Source organism: Pristis pectinata, chromosome 28 (assembly GCF_009764475.1).
Source record: "Pristis pectinata isolate sPriPec2 chromosome 28, sPriPec2.1.pri, whole genome shotgun sequence".
Lineage (NCBI taxonomy): Eukaryota > Metazoa > Chordata > Chondrichthyes > Rhinopristiformes > Pristidae > Pristis > Pristis pectinata.
The window spans coordinates 16,370,015-16,386,430 of record NC_067432.1 but is presented as its reverse complement, the minus strand read 5'-3'; the positions used below and the strand labels follow the sequence as shown (position 1 = coordinate 16,386,430).

At 40.1% G+C, this 16,416-nt stretch overlaps 1 protein-coding gene across 1 annotated transcript in view; it reads left to right on the top strand.

Annotated features, from left to right (window-relative positions):
- Position 1: 1 nt before the first annotated feature.
- The window catches only part of galk2 (galactokinase 2), a 97,419-nt gene continuing 81,004 nt past the window's right edge, over positions 2-16,416 (top strand). The window contains exons 1-2 of the mRNA XM_052040397.1: positions 2-201; positions 11,204-11,292. Coding sequence (XP_051896357.1) covers positions 2-201; positions 11,204-11,292 — 289 coding nt within the window. The remainder of the gene's footprint in view (positions 202-11,203; positions 11,293-16,416) is intronic.

Genomic DNA, 16,416 nt, shown 5'->3' with positions numbered 1-16,416 from the left:
GATGTTGGCAGGATATCCGTGGCGAGCGGAACTGGGAGGCTGCAGTAGGCACCGGGGGCAGGGCGCCTGTTCACTCCCGGCCGTGGACGGAGCCGCTGGCGGGATCGTAGGGAAGGGGAGTGAGCGCCGACCCCGAGAAGGAGGGATGGCGGACAGCGCGGCGCCGCCGCAGCAGTTGGTGCAGGTGTCAGAGAGCGAAAGGTAACGGCTCCTCGCACTTTTACTACGACTTCACTGGTGGTTGTTACCAATCCGGAGGTTCCGGACTAGACTGATAATTTCAGGCTTTATTAATCACCGAGCGGGCAGTTGTACTTTTTTCATTAACAAACAAGAGTGTCAACTTCTGCTTTTCCCAGGGCGCTGCCCATGATCTTTCTGACAAGATGTGGTCAGTTGTCGTTATAACCCCCTGACATAACGTGGTCACGGTCACCGGGTCAGTTCAATCATTCAGGTTCATTTATTTTACATAAAACATAATTGGTTTGGTTTATTGGATGAACTGCATACATTTAGTTAATTAGCAGACCACTCTTACCCAGACACTTAAATTCATCATCGTTTTCAATCGTTTAAATAGTTTTAAAGATAAAAATTGGATCTAAGTCACGAGGTGCGCATGAACTGTCACGAGCCGAACCCGTTCACACTGTTTAGTTTCGTCATGGCTTTTGGACATTGTGAGCAAGGGTGCATGATGCCAAAGCAAGATAGAACAGCTAGCATTTGTGGAGAGTGGACTCTTAAAATGGTGCTCAAACTTTCCAGGATACGGTCAGACTATATTCACAATTCAATCATGCCGCCTTGCAGGAAATAATTTTTGCATGCAGTTTTTCCATTCCACAGTTCTGCAAAAAAAAAGGAAGAATGAAGCTAATGCATTCACCTTTTTTTGCCATATGTATTTTAAAGAGTTAATCCTTCTAGCATGGAGGAAAAAAATGAACAGAACTCAAAGGATTTCTCACGTCAAAATTAAAAGGTGCCAAATTCCAAGCTCAAAAATGCCCAAGTAAATTAAATGCTGAAAAGACAGGGAAAACATTTGGCTTAAAATGAAAAGCACCGTTACTAAAGCCACTGCCTCATAGTTTTAGTGACTTGGGCTTAATCCTGACCTCTGTGGTGGTGTTTGTGTGAAGTTTGCAAATTCTCCCTGTGACTGCATGTGTTTCTCCCAGGTGCTTAAATTCTCTCCCATATCCTAAAGATGTGCCTGTTGGTTGATTAATTGCCCCTAGGGTGTAGGTGAGTTGTAGGATCTGGGAGAATTGTTGGTAAGAGAAACAAAGGACTGCAGATGCTGGAATCTAGATGAAAAAAGCGATGATGCTGGAGGAACTTAGCAGGCCAGGCAGCATCCGTGGAGAAAAACAGGTGGTCAACGTTTCGGGTCAGGATCCTTCCTCAGGACTGAAATTAGGAAAGGGAAAACCCAATATATAGAAGGGAAAACAGAGCAGTGATAGGTGGACAAAAGAGGGGAGGTGGGGTGGTGATAGGTAGATGCAGGTAGGAGATAGTGATAGGCAGGTGTGGAAGAGGAGGGGAGAGTTGTTGGCAATGTGGGGAGATTTTTAAAAAATGGGATTAGTTATAAATGGGTCCTTGATGGTTGATGTAATCTTGATGGGCCAAAGAGCCTGCTTCCATGCCTGATTCTGACTGTGATTTATAATAGCAGAAACTCTACTACTAAAACAAATCAATAAACACATGGGGAGTAACCATAGTTTAATTGACTCCATCTCCAGGACCAAAACTTGAATTCAAACCAGATTAAATGTGATCCTGACATGAGACCCACAGTTGTTTGGATATGAACCTGCTCAGACAGGCAAAGTTCATTGGGGGGGGGGGGGGGGGGGGGGGGGGGGGGGTGGTGTGTTGCTCGTTAGAGATCATGGATGAAAAAACGTTTGGATTGTCGTGGTCCAATAATGAGTAGGCAATTAAAAATAAATCCTCCTAGGCATGGATTATGCTGCTAAGAGCAATATTGGTGCCTTTTGAGTAAGGTTACAAACTGCTTTTTCAAAATGTTGCACTCCCTGTAGTTTGTCAGGGTATTCCACCACTGTGCCAGGTTAAAACAGTTGAAACAGCAAAGACCCTGAAGGCCATGAGTCCTTTAAGCTGTAATCATTCAAGGGTGGTGAAAGCAGACTCTCAGCACTTCTAATGCAGAGGTAGGTAGACACTTGATAAGCAACAGAAAGAAAGATTCCCACAAACAGACAAGTACATAATTTAGGTTTACAGTCAAGTCAGCCACGATCTCACTGAATAGCTGAGGAGACTTGAGAGGCCAGTTGGCTTATTCCTGCTCCTAATTAATATGTTTGTATGTAATCAGGACAGCTTATAGATTTAGAGTCACTTGGAGATTGTTGTTCCCACACATTTTGTATGCCCTCTTGGATGATGGCAATGCTGATGCAGAATCATAGAGTGATACAGTACAGAAACAAGCCCTTCAGAACACTATGTCCATGGTGACCATTAAGTACTTAACTATACTAATCCCATTTACCAGTGCTTGGTGCTTACCCATTTATTTAAATTTTGTGAGAGTATCAGCCTGCACTATTCGTGGAACAGTGTATTCCAGATTTCAGCCACTATGTGGGTGTGAAAGTTATTTCTCAGATACTCTCTGAACATCCCTTGCTCTAAGCCTTTGCCCTCTAGTTTTTCGCCATGGCATACAAATCTAAGTTTCCTACTACCTACCATATCCATGCCCTTCATAATTTTGTATACCTCTATCAGGTTCCCCTCTGCCTCCTTCACTCCAAAGAAAACAAACCCAGCCCTTCCAATCTCCCCTCATAACTGAAACACTCCATCGTAAGCAACACCTTGATGAATGTCTCTGTACCCTCTTCAGTACAATCACATCCGTCCTTGAGTGTAGTGACTAGAATTGTACACAGTACTCCAGCTGTGGCCTAACCACTGTCTTATAAAGTTGTACTAGAACCTCCCAGTTCTTTTATTTTAATGGCCTGGCTAGTGAAGGCCATATTTATGCACCACCTTATCTACCTGTGTTGCCACCTTCAAGGATCCTTGGACTTGTACATCAAGGTACCTCTGTTCATCATAACTTCCAAAGACCCAATCATCCATTGCATTTGTCTTATCCTAATTGGTTCTCTCAAAGTGCATCACTGCACGCTTAACAGGATTAAATTGCATCTGCCGTCACTCTGTTCATCTTAGCAACTGATCAATAGCATTCTTTGTCTATCCTCCTCACTATCTAACAACATTGCCATTTTTTTGTGTCATCTGCAGACTTGTTGATCATATCTCCTGCATTCATATCCAAAATCATTAATGGATATGACAAAGAGTAATTGTCCTAACACTGATCACTGTGATACAGATGTCCAAAGATCAACAAGAATCCTACACTATCACCCTCTGCCTCCTGCTTTCAAGTTAATTTTGATCCAATTTACCAAATTGCCAGATCCCACAGGCTCTAAAGTTTTGGACCACTTTCTCATGCGGGACAATGTCCAAAGGCATTACTGAACACCATGTAAGCTGCACCAACTGCAATACCTCTTTGAAAACTTCAAGCAAATTAATCAGACAGGATCTCTTCCTAATAACCATGCTGACTGTTTGATTAACCCTGCCTTTGCAGGTGCAGGTAAATCCTTTCCTTCATAATTATTTCCAATAACTCCCCTGCTATTGATGATAGAGTCAGGCCCATAAGCACCCGGCTTATCCCTGCTGTCCTTCTTGAATACGGATACTACACTTTTGTCTTTCGCTCATCTGGTACCTCACCTGTGGCCAGCAAAGATTTAAAAATCTGTCAGAGTCCCTTAGCAGCCTGTAATACATCTCATCGGGCCCTGGGGATATATCCAGCTTCAGGCCTTCTAAGACATCTAATACCTCCTTTGTTTTAATGATAACACATTCTAGAATTTCACCATTCCATTCCCTGAATTCTCAAACTACAATGTCCTTCCTTTTAGTGAATAGAGATGAAAAAATTTTTTTAAGATCTCACCTACATCCTCCTGCTAAATAGACGGATTGCCATTTTGGACCATAATGGGCCTTTCCCTTTCTCTTTCTCTGGCTATCCTCTAGCTTAAGATGTATATAATATCCTTCAAGATTATCCCTATTCTTGTCTGCCGTTGATATTTTATGCCACCTCTTTGCCTTCCCCATTTCTTTTTTAAGCACCCTCTATATTTTCTATACCCCTGAAGGTCCTCCCCTTGTTTTCAGTTCTCTACACCTGCCCCCATGTGCTTTTTTTTTTCAATCCAGTGCTCGATATCCTTTGACAACAAGAGTTTGTTGGACTTGCTGTCTGTACCTTATGGGGGCATGTTAGTCCTGAACTGTACCTCACTTTTGAATGCTTCTGACCTGTCAGATCTAGATCTACCTGCTTATAATTGCTCCCAGCCTATTTTTGCCAGATCCTTTCTTAAAATATTGAGATCAGCCTTCTCTCAATTCAGGACAACTTCTGGACCATCCTTATCCTTTTTCATAATGCTGGGTTAGTTGCTTTAAAGTATCTGATAAATAGTACACAAAGTAGCCTCTGGCGTTTAGAATGGATGGATGATGATGGGGGTGGATAGGATGAGTGATTAACCAGACTGTTAAGCTTCTTGCATGTTATATCAAGTGAGGATATTCCACCACAGACCTGATTTATGATTTGTTAGTGAAGAAGAGGCTATTCAGAACTAGGAGATTAGCCACTGTCTGCAGGATACCTAGCCTTTGAACTGCACTGGTAGCCACTGTTTTTATGTGGATGATTTTGTTTATTTTTGTATCAATGTCAAGCCCAAGGATGCTAATAGTAAATTCAGTGGTGGTTATGCTGTTCAATGTTAAGGAAAGATTGTCTCATTGGGCATTTAATTAGCACATTGTTACTTGCTACATCAACTCAAATTATGGCTGAATTAACACCACTAATCTGGTTACCATAGTCACTTAGTTGTGGAAGACATAAATTGGTAAACTACTTAATTGTTCAGCAGGTTGCCAATGTTAAGAATTTATTGACTTGTCCCAGGAACATTCTTGAAATCTTAAACCAATTACGTAGTAATAGCAGGAGATGTAATGTTCAAAGTCGAGTTTATTGCCATATGCACAAGTACATGTATGCACAGGTGCAATGAAAATCTTACTTGCAGCAGCATCACAGGCACATAGTATCATATAAGCAGTGTTCATAAGAAAAACATAAATTAAACATAAAATACAATTTTTACAAGAAAGAACACAATTAAAACAATATAAAACAAAGTCCATTTTAGTGCAAAGTGGCTCCCATATCTGATATTAACATTCTTTGATGTGGCGTGCTTGACATAGATTGCATCTGGTAAGAAATTACAGTTAGGAGTCACCAACGTTTAGGGGGGCAGCCAATGCAGAAACACAGTAGTTGTTTTCTGTGAAGTTCACTGTTGCAGTCTCTGCTGAGCTAATCAGCAGTGTAATGATGTGCAATGAAGCACTTGTATGTGACATGAGGGATGGAATGTGCATTCAGGCCTCAGTACCACATCCTGTGACTTACCTTTGCTGTGTTATTGTTTACATGGCACTGAACATGGGCCAAATGTTCTTCCCTTGAGAGGGGGTGAAAGTCTGATGGTAATGTCTGGTTACAGGTAAATCTCGGCAGAAGTCTGGAAGCAAGCCCTTTGTCCGTCTTTGGTATAAGTAGTGTTTCATGGTATAAGAAGTTTAAGAAGAAATGGAAAATATATGCTGTAAAACTGGGAAATGTAGTTATTAAAGCAGCAATGGTAATTCAAAGATTTTTTAAAGATGTTCAATGATTAAGTAAGTGATTTTTTTTATATTAAAAATTTTTTTTTAAAAATTTCCTGTTTGTAATCAAAACCTACTTAAGGGAAAACATCAGGGATAATAGATTAGATAATTTCTTTGTTTGCTATCACTCCACAACTTGCTTGCTCATGCAACTAAAGAACTCGAATGCAGCCAACAGTAAAATTAATTAATAAAAGGATACTAATTACTGGTACCATTATTCAGGATTAGCATTTTAAAAAAATCATTATCCAATGTCTTTAATTCAGCCTTTTGTTGACTAAGTATTGTTACAGTGAAACATGTTTTGCTTTTAAACAACTCTTACATCTAGAGAAGAAGTATGATTCAGCTGTTTAATATCCTAATTAAAGGTCAGATTCCCTTATATTGGGCAAAGACTAATTACAACAGTATTAGGTCGCAGCTGGGGAGTGTAGATTGGGAGCAGCTGTTATTGGGTAAATCCACATTTGACATCTGGGAGTTGTTTAAAGATCACTGGTCAGAATCCAGGACCAATGTGTTCCTGTGAGGAAGAAAGACAAGTATGGCTAGGTTTGGGTAACTTGGATAATGAAAGATGTTGCAAATTTAATCAAAAAAAAGGAAGCATATGTAAGGTTTAGGAAGCTGAAATCAGACAGGGCCTTTGAGGAATATGAAGGAAACAGGAAAGAATTTAAACAGGGAATCAGGAGGGTTAAAATGGGCCAAGAAATGTCTTTGGTGAGTAGGATTAAAGGGAATCCCAATGTATTTTATATGTACATTAAAAACCAACGGGTAACTAGAGTGAGGACAAAGAAGGGAATTTATACCTGGAGGTATTGGAAGTGGGAAACATAATAAATGAGTTCCACATATCAGTATTCACCAAGGAGGAAAATGAGATCAGGGAGGGGTGTGCAGATGTTCTTGGGCATGTGGATATCAAGGTGTTGGGGCTCTTGAAGAACATAACAGTGGATAAGTCCCCAGGGCTAGATGGGATCTATTCCAGGTTATTGAGGGAGGCCAGAGGTCTGTGTATCCTTTTTAGCTAGAGGCAAGATCCCAGGGGATTGGAGAATCGTCAATGTTATTCCTCTGTTTAAGAAGGAAAATGGAGACAAACCAGGAAATTATAGGCTGGTGAGTTTACAACAGTGTTAGGGAAATTGTTGAAGATGATTCTTAGGGATACAATCCACTTGCATCAGGAAAGGCATAGACTTATTAGGGATAGTCAGCATAGCTTTGTGCAGGGGAGGTCATGCCTTACAAACTTGATTGGGTTTTTTTGAAGAGGTGACAAAGATGATTGAGGAGTGTAGGGCTTAGGAGAAAGTACAGAAGAGGTTCACCAGGATGTCGCTTGGATTAGAGAGCATGAGCTATAAGGAGAGGTTGGACAAACCTAGATTGTTTTCTCTGGAGCTTTGGAGGCTAAGAGGTGACCTGATAAAAGTATATAAAATAATGAAAGGCATATATAGGCTAGATAGTCAGAATCTTTTTCCCAGGGTAGAAATGTCAACTATTAGAGGCATAGCTTCAAGGTAAGAGGGGAAAGTTTAAAGGAGATTTATGAGGCAAGTTTGTTTTTTTTCACATGGAGAGTGGGAACACTCTTGTTTCTGTGGTCTGAGGTTTCCACTTGCTTAAAAAAGACATCCGATGTACCCGTGCCCAAGAAGAGCATGGTGGCCTGCCTCAGTGACACCTGTGGGTAGTGCTTACATCACTAATGAAATGCTTTGAGCAGTGGTTATGGTGTGAATCAACTGCTGCCTCACAGATGACCTGGATCCACTTCAGTTTGCCTACTGCCACCACAGGTCAACAACAGATGCAATTTCACTGGCTCTTCACTCTGCTCTGGGCCACCTGGACAACAGGAACACATACATCAGGCTGCTGTTCATTGACTACAGCTTGGTGATCAACACAATCATTACCTTCAAGCTTCAAGACCTGAGCCTCTGTACTTACCTATGCAACTGGATCCTTGACTTCCTCATTGGCAGATGTTGATCAGTGAAGATTGGTAACAGCATCTCCTCCTCGATGACCATCAACACAGGTGCACCTCTAGGTCTTGCTCTACTCTCTACACACACATGACTGTGGCTAAGCATAGCTCCAATGCCATATACAAATTCACCAATGACACCACTATCATTGGATGAGTCACGGGTAGTGATGAGTCAGCGTACGGGAGCAAGATAGGACACCTGGTTGAGTGGTGCCGCAATAACAATCTCTTGTTCAATGTCAGTAAACAAAAGAACCAATCGTTGACTTCAGGAAGAGAAAGGAAGGCCATCGTGGGCCAGTCTACATTGGTGCATCAGCGCTGGAGAGGGTCAGCAGTTTTCAGTTCCTGGGCATTAACATATTGGATGATCTGTCCTGGGCCCAGCACATAGATACAATCACAAGGAAGGCACACCAGTGTCTCTACTTTCTTAGAAAATTAAGGTGGTTCAGCAAGTCACCGAACACGCTAATAAATTTCTTCAGATGTACTGTTGAAAGTATCCTGACTGGTTGTATCATAGCCTGGTATGGCAATTCAAATGCATTGGAATGTAAGAAGCTGCAGAGTGAACTCAGCCCAATACATCACGGGCACATCCCTCCCCACCATTGTAAGTATCTACATGAGGCATTGCCTCAAAAAAAAAATCAGCATCTGTCATCAAAGATCCCCACCATCCAGGCCATGCCATCTTCTCATAGCTACCATCGGGCAGGAGGTACAGAAGCCTGAAGTCCCACACCACCAGGTTCAAGACGGCTACTTCCCTTCAACCATTCGGTTCTTGAACCAACCTCCACAACCCTAATCATTACCTCAGTAGAGTAACACTATGACCACTCTGATCACTACAATAAACTTAGTTTATTTTTTCGTTCTAATTGTGTTCTTTCTTGTATAATTCTTGTATAATTTAAGTATGATTGTTTTCTTCTGAATGTTGTGCCTCCAATGCTAAGTGCCTGTGATGATGCTGCAAGTAAGTTTTTCATTGCACCTGTGCATACACATACTTGTGCATGTGATAATAAACTCCACTTAGATTTGGTACAATAGTAATGTTTAAGTGGCATTTAGACAGGCAAATGAACAGGCGGGGAATGGAGGGATCTCGATCATGCTCAGGCAGATGGAATTAGTTTAAATTGCATCATGGTTAGAACAGACATCATGGGCTGAAAGGCCTCTTCCTTTGCTGTATTATTCTATGTTCTATATGCATCTGTAATATATTAGAACATATTTATCTGCAACAGGCAAGGTTTGCTCTTCAGGAACCAATAAAGATATTTTACTTCTTAAGTACATGCCTTTCTGAAACAATTTCCAAATATTTTTCCTTGGTATTCTACACATCCTATTCCAAAGGCATTGTAACAATATTTCTTGGTGTATTATAACAGTTTTAAAATGTGTTTGATGCATTTCTACTGGGGGGGGGGGGAATCCAAGAAAATTAGTAATCTACTGCTAATTTCCATTAAGAATTTAAAGAAGCAACCAAACTATACAAGGCCATCCTCAGAAATTAATCTACTGTATATCTACCTACTTACTCCAATTTCACTATATTGTCTTGTAACAGAAAATAAAATGCAGAATTACATAGCCTTTACAGCATAGAAACAGGACATTCAGACCAATTGCTTATTTGTTTTTTTTATTTTCTACATGATGCTCCTCACATCCTTGATGATCTTGCCCTGTTTGGACATTCTTAAATTCCTTTCTCTCTTTTTGACTTAAGTAGCTTCCCCTTAAATTCTTTAATGCAGTTCACTGAACTTAATCTATATGGCAGCAAGTTCCACATTCTTTTGACTTTCTGGATAAATAACCTACTAAATAATTGCTTATAAATCTTGCCACTGCCAGAATTAAGTAGACTACCCATTTAGTCAAGAAAAGCTACCACTGACATTTTTCATCAGATTTTTCTTGCCCCCAGCCAGACATGGAAGACAGTCTTTTCATGGATTCTCAAAATTCCTTTCAATTTAGAGAGTTGAACCAAAACTTACTGTAATTTTGTCTAGGTGCCAACCATTCTAGTAGATCTATTGTAATAACAACAATAACTGCAATGATTTTTAACAGAGAAAATATTGCAAACTTCTTCGTAGGTATAAGTTTACAAAATGAATGCTAGGATAATGAGGAGAAATGACCAAGAACTAAAGTGGAAAGTTCCTTGAAAATAAAAAAAAAGAATGAAGATGCCAGATATCAGAAAGAAAACAGAAAATGCTGGAAAAACTCAGCAGATCATGCAGCATCTGTGGAAAGAGAGACAGTTAATGTTTCATGAAAATACAAGAGACTGCAGGTGCTGGAACATGGAGCAACAATCTGCTGGAGGAACTCAGTGGGTCGAGCAGCATCTGTGGGGGGGGGGGGGGTGGTGGGAATTGTTGATGTTTCAGGTAGAGACCATGCATCGGGACTGAGAGGGAAGATAACCACTGTAAAGAGAAGAGGGGGGAGTGGTGAGCTAAGGGGTCTGTAAGTGATTGGTGGACTGAAGAGGGGTGAAGGATGATGGGTGAGCCTGAGACCCTTCATCAGAACTAAGAAAAGGAGAAGCAAATCAATCTAGGTAGTAGGGATGGTGGGGAGGGCAACAGGTGCAACAAAGGGAATTTCTCTGATATGGTGGAAAAAATGGCAGTTATGAGACGGGTAAACTCCTTTATCTGTGTAACATGTGTTTTGTATAGTCTGACATGCATAACCGGCCAGATTCTACAAAAAAGAAATAGGAGAAAAGGGATGGCAAGTAAAACAATAAGGCTAATCCTGATACAAACAGAAAGAAAGAGTGAATTATCTAAACTTGGAGAATCGACATTGAGTCCTGTAGGCTACAATATGTCCAGACAAAAGATGGGGTATTATTCCTCAAGCTTGTGGTGGGCTTTGTTGTAACAGTGTAGGAGGTCCAAGATCAGAATGGGAGTGGGATGGTGAATTAAAGTGCCAGGCACCCTAATGAGAAATTCCCGTTGTTCCACCTATTGGTTCTCCCACCTTCTATGCTGTCTAGACTAACTTGTTTCTTTCTTTCCCAGTTTTGATGAAAGGTTCCGCACCTGAAGCATTAATTGTTTCTCTTTCCACTAATGTGCCTGACCTGCTGAACCTTTCCAGCATTTTCTGTCTTATTGGGGAATTCCTTCGTTTCTTTACTTTGAGTTTTGCTGCATTTATTTACTATGATTTTTGCTTTATTGTTTTGTACTCATCATTTGATATTGATATAATGTTTTTTCTTTTACTGCCTGCCAAACATTGCAAAAATAATTTATGTTTTGTCATTACTTTTTTCAGGTTTACGAAATTAAAAGAAGCCTTTATTTCTAAATATGGCATGCCACCTACATTTTATGCACGAGCTCCTGGTCGAGTCAATTTAATTGGTATGTTAATGAATTTTGAACGAACTATTGACACCTTTTAAAATTTCTTTTACCATCTCACATCTAATTGTAATATTTTGCTATTTTTGCCACATGTTAAACAGATTCCAACAACTCCAATGTCATATAACAATGCATTTTTGTACTCTACAGACTGTTGATAAACCTTGAGTAACAATTTTACCATAGCTGTCCATAGCAATGTGTTCTGAGTTATGAATAATAAGAGTATTTTAAATTAAAATAAATAATTGATTTAAAATATGTGTCTTCATAATTTGCCTTAGTGATTCATGTACATTCAATAACAACATGTTTACATTTATTTAAGACAGGAAAATGAGTGAGTGAAATTCATTGGCTACATTACCAATTTCTTTCAAAATGCCTGTGATTTACTGGTAGCAGGAAGGCCTTGATGTGTAAATAGTGTATATGGTGTGATATTACTGCACTAAACTAAAAGATATGGAAAGGTCAAAAATAGGAAAAGGGTTGAAAATAATGTAAGTACTTCCAGAACTGAAAAGGTTACAGGAAGGAAGTTTTTTTTTAAAAACAGTACAGGGACAGTGGAAACAAAGGATACAGGGAATTGCCTGCATGGAATTGCTCAGAATATCAGCAAGGAAAGCGACAGGCCAAAAATTGAAATATATATTTTGAAGTCAGGTAGGAGGCAAGATGAGATGTTAACAAACAAGGAGTTCTGAACATGAGTTTACACAGCCCAAGAAGTAAAGCAATTGCACCAGAAAAACAAATTTAGATTGTAAGATATTGAGTAACAATTAGCATCCAGGAAACACTTCGGGCATGATTCTGAGCTAAACATTCTGGATTATCTCTTTAAGGAAAGACCAATAGGAGACGAAGGGTGAGTAGCACAATTAATAAAAGAAATAAATAACATAATAGAAAGAAAGGACTTTAGTTAAGATGAGAGGGAGTTAAAACAGTGGAAGCAACTAAAGAGCAATAAAGGATGTAAGTCTCTGATGGGAATTGTTTGCACACTCAAAACACTGGAGCAGATCTGGCAGCACGTATGGAAGGAAATGGATGGTCTCAACCTGAAACGTGGAACGGTCCGGATGAAGGGTCTCGACCTGAAACGCCGACTGTCCATTTCCCTCCGTAGACGCTGCCTGACCCGCTGAGTTCAGCATCTACAGTCTCATGTGTCTTCATTGTTTGCACGCTTCCTGATGGTAGTGATGTAGTGGGTCCAGCCGTGAAGGTGAGATGAAAGTCAAAGGTCTATTGGGGGTGATAGCCATGGCATCAAGGTAGCATTTGATTATGTGGTACATGAGAAGTAGAAGCAGGAATCGGTGTGATCAATGTATGGCTAGAGGAATGATATAGGAGGGAGGGTTTTATATTTCTGGGACGGTCCACTTCTGGGAAAGTGGGACCTGTACAAGCTGGACAGATTGCACCTGAACCAAAATAGGACTAGTATCCTTGTGGGAAAGTTTTTTAGTTCTGCTGGGGAGGGTTTGAACTAATTAAGAAGAGGAATGGAGCTCAGGGGGTGGTGCAGTCAAATATTGAAGGGAAACTAAATCAGTCCAGTAGGCAGAGCAAACATGGGCATGATAAGATATATGGGAGAAAGGAAAGGCTAAATTGCATTTATTTTGACCTAAGTAATTTGAGTGGTGAGGCAGATTAACTTAGAGCATTGTTCAGTACATGGGAATATGATATTGTTGTTATCATAGACACATGGTTGAAAGAAGGACTGGCAACTCGTCATTCCAAAATATAGCATCTTAAGGTATGACAGGAGGGTGTGTGTATATAAAAAAAAAGGTGGCATTGCAATATTGATTAAGGAGTATATTACTGCAGTAATAAGGGAGAATATACTAGATATTGCCTGGGATGGAGCATTTCACATACGAGGAGACACAGGGTTTGTTTTCTTTGGAGTGGAAGAGCCCTGTTGAGGTATACAAAATTGAGGGGCATTGACAGGCTAGAATGTAGGGAACCTTTCCCCATAACAGACATGTCAATAGCTAGAGGATATAGGATTAGGATAAAGGGTAAGAGCTTTAGTGGGGATCTCGGGAAGAATTATTTTCAACTTCAGGATGGTTGGAATCTGGAACATACTGCCTCAGTAGGTGGTGGAGGCAGGTACAATCACAACACTTAAGAAGTATCTTGAATCACTCAAGGAAAGAAGACTACGAACCAAGAGTTGGTAACTGGGATTAGTGTGGATGGGTAATTGATAGTAAGGACATGGCGGACTTGTTTCTGTATGACTGTACAACTCTGAGTAGGCTACATGGCCCTTCACGTCTGCTTTAGCATTCAACAGGGTTATGGCTGAACTTCCATCTCAAGTGTTGCCTTTACAAGATTTGTAATGAATCCTTTCTTGTTAAACAGTACTAGATTCAAAATAGCCTTTTCCATAATTAGTTCCTCAGTGTACTGATTTAGTAAACCACTGCTAATGCCATGTAGTCCTTGTCATCAACTCTTGTTTTACAACCAGGGACAACACTTGCCTGTAACTGGGAACAAATTTAGCACAAAAGAATATAGTAATGGTTATTCAGGATGTGAGAGGGTCTCAGAGTCTCAGTCATTTCAGGGTCTCAAATCATTTCAGCCCTGAAGTAACTGTGCAATGGTTTGCAGTCGCCATCATTGCACTGCCTTCAATGATAAGCGGGGTGGGAAAATGCAGGAAAAATGCAGTCACTGGAAATCTTAAAAGTAGGACAGGCTGGAGATACTCCGGTCAAGAATTAACTGTAAAGAGAAAAGAGTTAACATTTCAATTAGAAGTTGAAAAGTGAGAAAACTAGTTGGAGACAAGGTGCAGGAGTAGAGAGAACAAAGGGAATGTCTGTGATAGGGTGGAGACCAGGAGAATCCAGGTTACACAAATACTCCTGGTGCTGTGTAAGAGAGGGTGGTGAAGGCTTGTTAATCACACTTGATCTGATGGTAGATGTAAATAATGTGAGATGATTGATGACAAAAGATGGAGAAAAACAAAAGAAAAAGCTGGAACTGCAAGATGAAGAACACACCAGCTCCTGGAAACATGAAGTAAAAGAGAACGCTGGAAATACTCAGGTAGCAACTTTGGAGAAGGCAAAACTGTTAAGGTTATGCTGGGTGGCAAGTTCTGACACAAACAGGAAAGTCTGGTTATCTGAAATAATCAAATTTATTATGGAGTCCTGAAGGCTACAGTGTGCCTAGATGGAAGATGAAGACCTGTGCCTCAAATGTACCTTAGGCTTTACTGGAACAGTGTAAGAGCTCAATGGTGGCGAGATCAGAGAGAGAGTGGGATGGAGAATTAAAGTGACATGCAACTGGAAGCTCAGTCTTGTGAACTAAATAGAAATATTCTGCAAAGCAGATCACATTGTGAGGACTGAGCATTATACGCTAAATTGGAAGAAGTGCAAGTGAATTTCTGCTTCACGTCAAAGGCTGTTTGGGTCCCTGGATGCTGGGAAGGGCAGAGATGAAAGGGCAGATGTTACATCTCCAGCAGTTTCATGGAAAAGTGCCACAAGATGGGCAGTGGTTGCTTCCCCTGATATTATTTTAAATTGGCAGGACTGTACTTCCCTGTTCGTGCCACTGTTGTCAGACTAAGTAATTCATCAGAGCCAATTCTCAACACATGTTGCTTAAAAGTAAATATTTGGAAAGACCCAGTGAGCCAAAGTAAACAAAAGTTAATGACTATTGTTGTGAATGGTTGATGTCAGTAGCTTTTTTAAATATTGTTTATTCTCAGCAAAATTATTATTGATGCATGATGTATTTGTTTAATTCTTGCCAGTCCACAAAGATGGACACTTGTGAAATAGTTATAGATGATAAAGAACTGCAAATTATCCCAAAGTATATTGTAGCTAATTAATTGCTTTTGAAGTGTAATTGTTCAATGTTATAACGTGGGGAAAACATGACAGTAAGTTTGTATACAGCATGTAACTGCAAATAGCAATAAAATAAATGATTAACTGAATGATTTTGATGGTGTTTGTTCAGGGATAAATGCTGGCCAGGCTACCAGGAAAATTCTCCTGTGCTTTGTTGAAGAGTAACATGAGACCTTTTGCACCAACCTGAGCATGTAGATGGGACCTAAATGTAATATCTCATCTAAAAAGCTATAATACAGCACTTAATATTTCACTGAGATGTCAGCCTGGAACATGTTATGTCAGACTCTGGAGTAAGCTTTAAACTCTCTTGAATCCAGAGCAAGAATGCTAAGTATTGAGCTAAAGCTGATAAATTTCAGATCTGAATCAAACAAATTTGGATAGATGTTTAGTTTTACATTAGCGTACTATTGATTCTTTAAGACTAAAGTGACTGCAGATGTTGGAATCCAGAACAAAAACAGAATGCTGGAAGAATTCAATGGGTCAAGAGGACCCATTGCGGAGGCAAAGGTGCAAGTCAGTGTTTCAGGTTGAGACCCTGCATCAGTTCTGATGCAGGGTCTTGACCTGAAGCGTCAGCTTACACCTTTTGTCTCCACTGATGCTGCTTGATATGCTGAATTCTTCCAGCATTCTACTGATTCTTTCAGGGCCAACATGATCTGAAGGCAGATTCTGAGAACAGCATAAAATGTGCATTCTGTACTGTTTCTTGGAAAAGATGAAAATCAGATGGTTACACAACTAAACCACAAAGGCAGTTAAGTGAGGATGATTTAAAAACTATTATCGCTAGCATATGAATTTATCAATATTAAGCCCATATTAGGATAATACGTTAAACTACATAACTAGATTTCAACATTCAATACTTTGACTAGGTCCAAATGTTGTTGTTCAAAGTTGTTAGATTTCCCTTTGTACAATGGCATAGTGGGAAACCATAATCATTGCTGAATTATGCATAACACCCAGATCCTTCGTTTATGGTGTATAAGATGATCTCAATCTATATGGTGTTTGAATTGCCAATTGGCATGCACACTCCTGGTGGAAGGGTACAAACCAGCCATCTGATCACTATCTAAGAAAATGTAAGAGGACAGGATCAAGCTACACTTTAGCAATCTAATGGCTCTGATCAGCTAGTATGCCTGAAGAATGGCTACTTGAACAAAATGAT